The 13,304-nt window shown below is 44.2% G+C and overlaps 1 protein-coding gene across 4 annotated transcripts in view; it reads right to left on the reverse strand.

Moving 5' to 3' along the window:
- Positions 1 to 1,872: 1,872 nt before the first annotated feature.
- POLK (DNA polymerase kappa) overlaps positions 1,873 to 13,304 on the reverse strand; it is a 238,105-nt gene continuing 226,673 nt past the window's right edge. For 3 of the 4 annotated variants that reach the window (XM_030193266.1, XM_030193268.1, XM_030193267.1), the window contains exon 15: positions 2,026 to 2,537. In XM_030193266.1, the coding sequence (XP_030049126.1) occupies positions 2,453 to 2,537 (85 nt within the window). In that variant the 3' untranslated portion in view covers positions 2,026 to 2,452. Of the gene's footprint in view, positions 1,905 to 2,025; positions 2,538 to 13,304 lie in introns of those variants that run through there. The other variant, XR_003940991.1, reaches the window with a different exon arrangement.

Raw genomic sequence — 13,304 nt, forward strand, 5'->3', positions numbered from 1 at the left:
CTAAAAAATCCAAAGACAAAATGAGATATGCATATGCATGGATCAGCTTCATTCCTTCATCATGCTTTCCAACATTCCATCATACTTTCCAACATACGGAATGTTGGAAAGAATTATATAAATGTCCATCTGTGTCTGTTTGTATATACAATAACCCTCCAGAGATTCACCAAATTTGGCATTTAGGAAGCAATGCAAATATTTCAGATAAATTAAAAAAACAAAAACATGTACAAAATGTTCAATGCTGATGAGTATTCTATTTAAAAAGACCCACTACCCTTCCAGCGCTTTGCTACAGTGAAACACAGGTAGACACAGACTAATCTGCATTAAGCACTAATTTGGGCACAACACAGCAAAATAGTCTAATGCAGCAGAGGAGTGTGGTAGCCGTGTTAGTCCACTCTTAAGGTTATCAATAGAAATCAAACAAAATAAAACATGGAAAAGAAAATAAGATGATACCTTTTTTATTGGACATAACTTAATACATTTCTTGATTAGCTTTCGAAGGTTGCCCTTCTTCCTCAGATCGGAAAGGAAGAAGGGCAACCTTCGAAAGCTAATCAAGAAATGTATTAAGTTATGTCCAATAAAAAAGGTATCATCTTATTTTCTTTTCCATGTTTTATTTTGTTTGATTTCTATTGATAACTCTAATGCAGCAAAAATAGTCTAATGCATTCTGCATTTGTTGTGGTATCTGCGCACACTAAGCGCATGATAGATATTTTATCTTTTTTTCTGAATAGGCGTGTCAGGGTGGAGAGTGGGCATTCTTGTGCTAACCAGTTAATACATCTAAATTATCGCATGCTAACTGGTTAGTGAATGGTTAACTCAGGAACCCTTAGCGCTTCCTAAATAGGTGGCGGTAAGTGCTCATGCGATCATTTTTTTTATGCTAACAATAGTGTACAGCCATATATTGGAAAACAGGCCTTTTTGCTGGCTGAGCTAAAAATGGGCTTTGCGTGCAGGAAACGCTAAGTCCATTTCTTAGTGCAGTTTAGTAAAAGGACCTCTAAGTGAAGCAGCTGGTGATGGAAGGTATAAAAAGGCAATTCTGAAGTCACCCCTCCCTGTCTCCATCGTCACGCTCACACTCAAATCCATATGCATCCCTTGTGAATTCCAACACCCATCATCCCCATAAACCCCTTACATATATATTCACTCACAACCATATACTTCTGTGTAGCTCCATGTACCTCTTCCCCTATTTCCCACACAAACCTAATACACACACACAAACACGTCCGACATACAAATCCACACACTGCTAATACAAACCATGCACACAACCCCACACCCCACCCAGGCACGCACGGTTCTATTGTCAATCCACACACATTTACACCTACCCTCATTTACATGCCCCACAAGCACCCACACCCAGCTTTTCTATAAATCTATACTGGAAAGCATTCTCAAAGCCAAGCCTCAGCATGCTTTCCCTACTTGTTACTATTAGCATTTATCTAGTCAGTTCATGGGGATACCTTTCAGACAGTATTGAAATTTCATTATTTTAGCTTTCAATACACATTATGCAAAAGCACTATTATGAACTATGAACAATATCTATGTATCTACAGCTAAATCATTCGTTACTGATGCAATCCTACTTATTGCCTCCTCTCTGTGTTTTAAAAGGATTGTTTTACACCAATACACACTCTTATAGGAGCTCTTTATCTAAGTTACCTAAGGGGCTCTTTTACAAAGGTGCAGGAGGGCTAATGCACGGGATACGTACACCAAATTGGCACTACTGCTGGGTTAGCATGTGCGCTTGGCAGTAATTCCAAGTTTGCCATGCGTCGAATCCTCCGGTAGAAAATAATTTTCTATTTTCTACCGCAGGGGCATTCCCGGTGGTAATTGGCAGTTGGCACAAGCTGCGCGATTACCACATGGGTAGCGTTAAAGGCTCAGGGCATAAATAGACACGCACTAGTTTTAATTTTGCCACACGTCCACTTCCCGGCCCATTAAAAAAACAACAACTTTTTTCCACACGCAGTAAAGAAATGGCCCAGTGTGTGTTCAAAACAGGCACCCCACACTACCACAGGCCACTTTTTACTGCACCTTTGAAAAAAGGTCTACAAAAAAATCACAGCTAACTTGAAATACTGCCTGGAATATGAGTAGGTTAATAACTACTTAAGTAACAATTATTATTTTTTTTCTGTTCTTTGAACATACTGTCTCCCTGGCAGGACTTTATGCCTTGCTGAGAGCAGTCCATACTCCTACATGTGCTCCAAGAAAGGCCCAGCAGACAGGAGAGATAAAAACATTGCCAGCGAAAGGGCACAGGACCCCTCCCCCCACAAAAACAAACAAACTGGCATTAACACCTTCTCACTTTTAAATATTCCTGAAGCAATACAAGGCTAAACAATAGTAATATATACTCTCTTAAAACATATAGTACATATTTTTATTTAAAAAATTTATCAATGGTGTTTCTGGAACTGATGGCTTTAGCTTTCTTTGATGAAGGTTGCTGAGGCATTAATCCTGGTCTGAAATAAAATCATAAGAAAATAAACATTTATCAGTCGCAGCCTTTGAATCAACTAGAGAAACATATCTCTAACAATCCTTTTATTAATAATTTACTTAACAAAAATTTCCTACCGAAGATCTTACTATTTTACTACTGCTCTCTCATTGTCATAAAAAACAATCAGTTTTTGGGTCTTGCTCTCAAATGGAACTGAACTACAAGTAGAGCATTGGTGTGGCAGAAAATGACACACCTGTGAAATATTCATCAGGTCTGCACTACAGAAGAACTTATAACACACTTTATATACACATGAATCTCCTGCATTCAGTGAGAGACTCCCATTTTCACAGGTCATCTCCCACATTCTTGCCAATAGAGCTGAGACTCCTATTCAGCAGTTGCGGCAATCTCCCCCTTTAGTCTGCAGTAGACGACATGTTAATAAGACAACATCTCCTGCTGCCTCAGGACCAGTCTTGTGATAAGAGCTTCAAAATCTCAAAGATCTTATCGTAAGACTGGTACGTGGTAGTAGATAATGTCTTATTAATGCTGCCAGTTGGGGATGAGGTGGCATCACAAAGAATCAGTGTTGGATAAAGGAGAGAGGAGAATGTCTCTGGATGGATGGCAAGGAGGATGGACAGAGGGAGGGAGGTATCTCTAGTGGGCTGGTTGGGGAGTTAGTAAGTGGATGGGGGTGAGAATAGGAGGGAAAACAGCTTTGGGTGTGTGAGTGTGAGAATGGGGGAAAAGCATTGGATGAGTGGATGTGATAATACGGAAAAGCATTAAGTGAGAGTGATGGATAGTCTCTGGTGGGGGGAATAAAAAAAGGAAGAGCTTCTAGACAGAGAGAAAGTAAAAGGGAGCGGGAAATGGGTGAAAGTGGAAAAGAAGTATTTCTAGAAAGAGAGGGTCAAGGGGAGAAGAGCCTCTAGTGAGAGTGAGGAAGGGTGAGAGAGCAGGTGAGAAGGGGGAAGTGTATTCCAAAGGGGAGTGATGTGAAGGATCATGGATGGGGGAGGGGGCCATGCTAAGACATAGGACTATGAATGATAAGAGAGAATGTGGAAATAAGACTGGAAAGAAGTTGAGCAGGAGGAATGGGAAACTGGGGAGGAGGTAAGAGAAATACCCTTGATGTCAGGAAGGGTTAAGTTACAGGAAAGGAACTGGGGCTAGTGAGGGAATGAGTCAGAGAAAGGTAAATGAAGACCAGAGGGACTGAGTACAGAGGATGGAAATGTGACACTTGGGTGTGAAAGACAAAGGGAGAATAAACTAAGGAAGGAAAGAAAGAGAGAAGACAATGGGAAGAGAGGTGGAGAGAAAATATGTAAACAGGACGGTGAAAAAGAATTTAGAAGAATTACACAAGGAAAGTGGAAAAGAGAGACTGAAACCAACCTAGTTAGAAAAATAAAATGCATAGACATCAAAGGTAGAAAAGAAAAACTATTTAAAAATTGTTAGGAACTAGAATGCATCAGCTTTGGTTAAAGTGTGCATCTTTCTATTTTTGTATTTTGTAGCATTTACTACTACTACTATTTCTTTCTATAGAGTTACCAAATGTACAAAGCTCTGTACACAAACAATTTATGAGGCAGTCCCTGTTCAACTGAGGTTATAATCTATTCAAGACAGACAAGCAGGACAAATAAAGGATTAGGGGTTTCATTTATTTTGGGAATGGTTAAAACAACAAGGGTACCGAACAGATGAATAAGGGTTTAAGAGTTAAAAGTAGCCTTATAAGGTGGGCTTTTAGCCGGGATTTGAAGAGGGCCAGAGAGAGAGAACAACCATACTGACTCAGGATATCTATTCCAGGTGAACGGTGCAGCAAGATGGAAGGAACAGAGTCTGGAGTTGGCAGCTGAGAAGGGTACAGATTAAAAGTGAGTTCCTGGGGTGGGGTGTAGCAAGACATAAAAGAAAAGAGATACTGAGGGCTGAAGAATGAATGCACTTAGAAGTCAATAAGAGGAGTTTGAACCATATACAGAGCCAATGAAGTGACTTGAGGATAGGATATGTGAGTGTAGTGACACTGGTGGAAACGTTTTGAACAGACTGAAGGGAAGAGAGATGTTTTATTGGGTGATCTGTGAGAAACAAGTTAAAGTAGTCTAAGTCTGAGGTGATGAGAGAGTAGATAAGGATTTTGATAATGTGTACAATATCAGTTTCCATGTGGCTAATAGGCAACTAGTAAGTCATAACACCTCTGTCCCAGATCAAGGCCTGAGGTTGCAGCTACCCTCCCATGAGTACGGCTGCAACTTCCAACTAACCTCCTCTGAGATGAATGAGATGACATGCCTCACAACAGATAATCTTGACCTCCTATTCATCACTGAAACCTGGATTCATGACCTTAAAGTCCCCATAATATTAGACTTATGCCCACCAGGTTACAAAATTACCCATTGGACAAGAAACGGAAAAAGAGGAGGAGGAATAGCCATAATATACAACTCCGAATTCACCATCACAACAACAGCTGAATCCATCCTGCCACAACTTGAAATTGCCTCGGTAAGAATCAATCATCCAAAAGCAGAAAAAACCCAATGCCTAATACTCACCTCTCAACACAACACGAACAAATTCACCACCATCAACACACCAAAACTGAATCTACCAATTTCGGACACCTTAAAAATTCTTGGAGTTACCATTGATTGACACCTAACACTTGAAAGCCATGCGAAGAACACAACCAAAAAGATGTTCCACTCAATGTGGAAATTAAAAAGAGTAAGACCATTCTTTCCAAGAACCGTCTTCCGTAACCTGCTACAATCACTGGTACTTAGTCATCTAGACTACTGCAATGCCTTATACGCCAGCTGCAAAGAACAAATACTCAAAAAACTCCAGACAGCCCAGAATACTGCAGCTAGACTAATATTCGGAAAATCAAAATATGAAAGTGCCAAACCATTAAGAGAAAAGCTACATTGGCTCCCACTCAAAGAGCACACCACGTTCAAAATATGTACCCTAGTTCACAAAATCATTCATGGCAAAGCCCCAGCCTACATGTCAGACCTGATCGACTTACCACCCAGGAATGCTAAAAAATCATCTTGCACATTCCTTAACCTTCACTTCCCCAACTGTAAAGGTCTAAAATACAAACTAACGCACGCATCAACCTTTTCCTACATAAGTGCACAATTCTGGAATGCACTACCGCGCAATCTAAGAACGATCTATGATCTAACCAACTTCCGCAAACTACTGAAGACCCATCTCTTTAACAAGACATACCACAAAGATCAACACATGTGATCTCCCCCACATGTATCCAGAATTGTCTCATAATGTTTTCTTGGTATATTACTATCATGTTCTAACTTTATCATGTAACTCAAAATCCTTCTGTAATACCAAATGTCTATTCTCTTCTATTTCCACTATTTCATGATATATTGTAAGCCACATTGAGCCTGCAAAGATCTGGGAAAATGTGGAATACAAATGCAATAAATAAAAAATAAAATAGAATCATTATTAGTATTTTTGGTTTCTAAAGTTCGGGAATTTCTCAGTCAAGGAATTCCTTGTGTGTTGCTCCAGTTTGACATTTCAGGAGCATTTGACACAGTGGATCATGATATCCTGATGTAAAAATTGAATGAATATGGGTTATCTGGACAGTTTTTTTTTTTAGAAATAGATCGCTGTCCTGACTTTCAGCTGCTTTCTCTCTCTGTCTTTCACCACTGCCACCAACAGTAGCTGTCCTGAGCTTCTCTCCCCACCCCTTGTGTACCTTTGCAACATGATTTTCCCCTTCAGAGCACTATTAGCAGCAGCATTTCACATTCAGGTGCCTGTCCTGTCGGCCCAGAATCCTTCTCTTTGCTGCGCCCCTGTGGAAACAGGGAGTTACAGCAAAGGGGGTGGGGTGCGGCAAAGAGAAGGACTTCTGGGCCAGGGCAGGCAGCTGAATGTGAAACGCTGCTGCCGTTAGTGCACCTAGATGTGGGTACGATGGGTTTGTGGTGGGTTTTGGAGGGCTCGCTGTTTCCTCCATAAACTTAACAGGTGGGGGGGGGGGGGGGGGGATGGTGCTGGGTCCGCCTGTCTGAAGTGCACTGCACCCACTAAAACTGCTCCAGGGACCTGCATACTGCTGTCATGGACCTGAGTATGACATCTGAGGCTGGCATAGAGGCTGGCACAAAATATATGTACAGATGTTTTTTGAGGGTGGGAGAGGGTTAGTGACCACTGGGGGAGTAATGGAAGGTCATCCCCGATTGTCTCCGGTGGTCATCTGGTCATTTCATGCATCTTTTTGTGCCTTAGTCATAATAAAAACAGGTCTGGGTGAAAATGTCCAAGTGCTCGTCAGGGATGTCCTTCTTTTTTTCGATTATGGGTCAAGGACGTTCAAGTGTTAGGCACGCCTAAGTCCCGCCTTCGCTATGGCTCTGACACGCCCCCTTGAACTTTGGCAGTCCCTGCGACGGAGTGCAGTTGGGGATGTCCAAAATCGGCTTTTGACTATACCGATTTGGACATTTCTGTGAGAAGGACGTCCATTTTCCAATTAATGTCGAAAGATGGGCGTCCTTCTCTTTCGAAAATGAGCCCAAGAGTGGGCATTCCACAAGGCATATGAGAAAGCGAGTGAAGAAGAAGAGGAATAGGAAAAAGACTGGAGAGGTTGCAGTTTGATCTGTACATGTTGGATGAGAGAGGGCCAGGATTGGGATTGATATCCCCAGCAGAAAGGAGGAAAAGGAGCAAGAGAGTAGAGAATAGGGGAGACACAATAACCGTGATGAAGATGAGATGTGCTCAGACAGAATGGAGATGGCTGAATGATAGGAGGAAAACATTGACGATCAAGAGCTGAGGAGAAGATAGATGACAAAATGGCTGTTGAGGTGATGAAAGTAGAAAATGAGAATTGTGATCTTGAGGTATGTAGTGGTTTGAGATTCTTTAATTTCCTAAGGAGTCTCTTATGAGGGACTTTGTCAAACATCTTCTGAAAATCCACATGCATGATTTCAAACCTGTTCACCATTATCCACTTGTTTGTCTATTCCTTAAAAAAAAATTCAAACAAATTAGTAAGGCAAAATGTGCCTTTGCTGAATCTATGCTAACTTATTTCCATTAAGTTGCATCTTCCTATATGGTCAGTGATTCTGTTTTTAGTGAAGCTTCAAACATTTTGTCCTCCATCAATATTAGATTTACAAGTCTATAGTTTCCTGGATCACCCATGGAATCCTTTTTTAAAAACTGGCATTATACTGGCCATCTTCTAATCTTCTGCCATCTGGTGTCATGGCTGTTTTGAATGATAGCTTACAGATAACTAGTACTAGATTAGCAATTTCATATTTGAGCTCTTTTAGGATACTAGAATGATTGCATGAGTCTCAGTGCAAGTGTGGGCATTTACTCTGCAAGGATGTTATTTTATAATGGGAAATATGTGCATGAGTTCTTTGATTTAAAAAAATATGTAACTTGCGTTCTTTTTGACTGTACAAGGCAGGTGTACTATTATAAAATTACACATGTTTTACAAGTAGAAAATGGATATTATAGAATTGTGCAAATACAACCATGTTTGCAAGTAAGTGTGTCAACAATAGCAGGTATACATTAACAAAATTTACATGCAAGTACTCCTGGGGCAGCATTTGGGCGGCAATGGAGTGGAGCTTTAAGGTGCATGTGAATTTTATAAAACGTTTGAGTACAATCTTAGGCACCCTTTTATAAAATTACTCCCTCTGTGAAATGTCCAAAAAGGTGCATATTATATGCCTATTTTATAAAGGCATATATATCTCTCATCTTAAAGGAAGTGAAGACTTAAAATATTCCAAAAACCTCTAAAGCAGCCATATAATTAAAAAAAAAACCCTTATACTATTCAAAATAGACTCATAACAATAATTCATATGAATATGGTGGGACCATCATATAAAGGGTCATGCCCAATAAATGTAGCAATTTCACTTGGTGCTGAACACAGCACTCTCATTTACTGCTTTAATCTCATTATAAGTCCCAATTTTTCTATAAATGTATATTTAAAATAGTATTTTAATCATTTATTCATCAATATTATTCTGTGCAAGAAATATTTTTTTAAAACGATATATAAACTAGTGGAACATGCCTGTTTCCTCAACAATGAAACGGGCCCTAGGAAGGCTGTCATGTAAGCTTTTTTTTCTCTCTCCCCTGCCCTCCCCTCCATGTCCAGTGATTCTCCTTTCCCTGCCCTCCCATCTGTGTCCCGCGATTCTCTCCTCTACTGTCCTCCCATCCCATCCATCAATTCTCCTCTGCTCTGCCGTGCCCTCCCCTTCCCTTCCTCCCTCCCTCCCCTCTATGTGCCGTGATTCTCTCCTCCCCTCGATTTGTACCTGAATGTTCTCTGGCTGGCGCTGGCTTCCGTTCCATTCATAGCATCTCCTGACGTCAGCCAGCCTCCAGCGTTCCATTCCCTCTCACTGTTCCGCCCTCTGACGTCATTACGTCTTGACTCGAGGGCGGGACAGTGAGGGGGAATGGAATGCTGGAGGCTGGCTGACGTCAGGAGATGTTACGAACCCAGGCAGCCAGAGATGGAATGTTGGAGGTGCAAATTATTATATAGGATAGGATTTATCTGGCAATCACTGTTCCTTGAAAATAGAGTATAGCACATACAATTTTACAAAAAAGCTGACGCAATCACGTTTTGAACCAAAGCTCTTTGTCAGGATATGGCAGTATACTGTTGCAAAATTTCAAAGCATCACAAAAAAAATTTTTTCTTTCAGAGAAAGCTTACTTAGGTTCTCACCGGGGCAGTATGCTGACACAGAACTTTGGCTCGAAATGTGATCGCATTGGCTTTTTTGGTTTATCTCAAAAAAGATATAGGTATAGAAGAGGGTGACCAAAATAATAAAGGGGATGGAACATCTTTCATATGAGGAAAAACTAATGAGGCTACAGCTCTTCTGCTTGTAGAAGAGACAGCTGAGGGGAGATATGAGTGGGAAAGCGCGGGGTACAAATGTAACTAAAATAAATAATAGAGGTCTATAAAATACTAAGTGATATGGAATCACCTTTTTTTACTCTTTTCAAAAGTATAAGGACTAGGGGGCACACAATGAAGCTACTAAAGTAGTATATTTAAAACAAATTAGAAAAAATATTTCTTCACTCAACATGTAATTTAGCTCTGGAATTCATTCCCAGAGAACATAGCAAAAGCGGTAAGCCTAGCAGGGTTTAAAAAGGGTTTGAACAAGTTCCTAAAAGTCCTTAAACCATTATTAAGGTAGACTTGGGAAAGTCCACTGCTTATTCCTGGGATAATCAGCATGAAGGTAAAATTATGTATAATCATACCTGATAATTTTCTTTCCATTAATCATAGCTGATCAATCCATAGACTGGTGGGTTGTGTCCATCTACCAGCAGGTGGAGATAGAGAGCAAACTTTTGCCTCCCTATATGTGGTCATGTGCTGCCGGAAACTCCTCAGTATGTCGATATCAAAGCTCCATCCGCAGGACTCAGCACTTAGAGAATTACACCCACGAAGGGACACTCTGCCCAGCTCACCACCGCCGAAACGGGGGAGGGGAATTAACCCAGCTCATCCCCACACAAGTGGGGGAGGGGAATCCGTCCAGCTCATCCCCGCGGAGCGGGGGAGGGACACCACACCCGCCGATGCGGGGGGATCTGGCTTATCCTGCAACCGCAACCGCGGGAGGAGCTGACTGACCCTAACACCGCCGAAGCGGGAGGGGTACAAAACTGCCCTACAGCCGCACGAAGCGGGAGGGAGTGCCGGCAGAATTTTAAGTCTCAATCCAGCCCCGTAAAACGGAGGGGAGAGGAATGCAGCAGCTCACTGTAACACAAACTCGTCTTAACTCTTGAAGAATCCAAGTGAAAAAACTTGAACACGAAGTCTTTCTGAAGTAACTGAAGACTGAACTTGAACCTGAAATGCAACCAGAATAAAAACAGTACAGATATCTGGGAGGGGCTATGGATTGATCAGCTATGATTAATGGAAAGAAAATTATCAGGTATGATTATACATAATTTTACCTTCCATATCATCAAGCTGATCAATCCATAGACTGGTGGGATGTACCGAAGCAGTACTCACCCAGGGCGGGACATAGAAATCCCTGACCGCAACACTGAAGCTCCAAACCGGGCCTCCGCCCGAGCAGCCACAGTCAAGCGGTAATGCTTGGAGAATGTATGGGCCGAAGCCCAAGTTGCCGCCTTGCATATCTCTTCCAAGGAGACGGAACCGGCCTCTGCCATCGAGGCCGCCTGAGCTCTTGTGGAGTGAGCCTTCAGCTGTATAGGCGGCACCTTCCCCGCGGCCACATAAGCCGCTGCAATGGCTTCCTTGACCCATCTTGCCACTGTAGGCTTAGCAGCCTGCAGACCCCTACGAGGACCTGCATACAGGACAAACAGATGATCCGATTTCCGGAAATCATTGGTCACTTCCAAGTATCTGATGATGACTCGTCTCACATCCAGATATTTAAGAGCAGAGTACTCCTCTGGGTAGTCCTCCCTACGAAAGGAAGGGAGACAGAGCTGCTGATTCACATGGAAGCGAGAAACAATCTTGGGCAGAAAGGAAGGCACTGTGCGAATAGTCACTCCTGCCTCAGCGAACTGCAGAAAAGGCTCTCGACATGAGAGCGCCTGGAGCTCGGAAACTCTTCTGGCTGAAGTGATAGCCACCAAAAAGACTGCTTTCAACGTCAGGTCTTTCAGAGATGCCCTTGACAAGGGTTCAAACGGCGGCTTCTGCAATGCTCTTAGCACCAGGTTGAGATTCCACGCAGGCACCACTGAGTGCAGAGGAGGGCGCAGGTGATTAACTCCCTTGAGAAAGCGCACCACATCTGGCTGCGAAGCCAGGGAAGCACCCTTCAGGCGGCCCCTGAAGCAAGCCAGAGCCGCTACCTGGACTTTAAGGGAACTGAGCGACAGGCCTTTCTCCAGACCTTCTTGCAGGAACGCCAACACTGAAGAAATTGGAGCAGTGAAGGGAGAAAGTGAGCCTGCTTCACACCATGCTGCAAAGATACGCCAAACCCTGGCGTAAGCAGTAGAAGTAGAGCGTTTCCTCGCTCTCAGCATAGTGGCGATGACCTTGTCTGAGAAGCCCTTCTTCCTCAGACGCTGCCGCTCAATAGCCAGGCCGTAAGACCAAATGGAGAGGGATCCTCCATCACCACGGGACCCTGATGTAACCGGCCCTGCTCCACTGACAGCCGCAGAGGATCGTCGACTGAGAGCCTGATCAAGTCCGCATACCAGGGACGTCTGGGCCAATCCGGACCCACCAGGATTACCCTGCCGGGATGCTTTGCCACCCGGTCTAGCACCCTGCCCAACATGGGCCAGGGCGGGAACACATAGAGGAGCTCTTGTGTCGGCCACTGTTGGAGAAGAGCATCTACTCCCAGGGATCGAGGGTCCCGTCCTCTGCTGAAAAAGCGCGGCACTTGGCAATTGGCCGGTGACGCCATCAGATCTAGGCTCGGCTGGCCCCAGCGCTTCGTGATGTCCAAGAACGCCTGAGCAGATAGTTGCCACTCTCCGGGCTCCAAGGTATGGCGACTGAGAAAGTCCGCCTTGACATTCATGACTCCGGCAATGTGGGCCGCTGAAAGCTGCTCCAGGTTCGCTTCCGCCCACTGGCAAAGACTCATAGCCTCCTTGGCTAGAGGGGCGCTCTTGGTACCTCCCTGGCGGTTGATATAGGCCACAGCCGTGGCATTGTCCGACAGGACCCGTACAGGCTACAACACCAGTACCGGGATGAACTCCAATAACACCAACCGAATGGCTCTGAGTTCCAGGAGGTTGATAGACCACTTGCCTCTGCAGGAGACTAGAGCCCCTGCGCTGTCCTTCCCAAGCAGTGGGCTCCCCAGCCCATCAAAGAGGCGTCTGTCGTGACGACAATCCACTCCGGGGTCACCAGAGGCAATCCTGCAGACAACTTGTCTGTCTGCGTCCACCAGCTCAGCGCCTTGCGCACTGCTGGGTCCACGGGAAGGCGCACAGCATAATCCTCCGACATCGGAGTCCAGCGCAGCAGCAGAGATAGCTGTAGTGGTCTCATATGAGCCCTGGCCCAGGGCACTACTTCCATCGTGGCCGTCATAGAGCCCAACAGCTGCACGTAGTCCCAAGCCCGAATAGGAGAGGCTACTAGGAACTAGTCCACCTGAGCCTGAAGCTTGACAATCCGATTGTCTGGCAGGAACACTCTGCCCACTTGGGTGTCGAATCGAACTCCCAGATACTCCAGGGACTGAGTCGGGCGCAGCTGGCTCTTCTTCCAGTTGATGATCCATCCCAGGGAGCTCACAAGAGCAACTACCCGGTCCATAGCTTTGCCGCACTCTGCATAAGAGGGGGCTCGGATCAACCAGTCGTCCAGAAAAGGATGGACTTGTACTCCTTCCTTTAGCAGGAAGGCCGCTAAGACCCCCATTACTTTGGAAAAGGTCCGCGGAGCAGTAGCCAACCCGAAAGGGAGGGCTCTGAACTGGAAGTGTCGTCTCAGGACTGAAAAACGCAGAAAGCGTTGGAGAGGAGGCCAGATGGGAATATGCAGGTACGCTTCCTTGATGTCCAAGGAAGCCAAGAACTCTCCTGCCTTCACTGCCGCTATAACAGAGCGGAGAGTCTCCATGCGAAAGTGCCTCACTTTCCAGGCCCGATTGACCCCTTTGAG

This window comes from Microcaecilia unicolor, chromosome 2 (genome assembly GCF_901765095.1).
Source record: "Microcaecilia unicolor chromosome 2, aMicUni1.1, whole genome shotgun sequence".
In the NCBI taxonomy this organism is placed as follows: domain Eukaryota; kingdom Metazoa; phylum Chordata; class Amphibia; order Gymnophiona; family Siphonopidae; genus Microcaecilia; species Microcaecilia unicolor.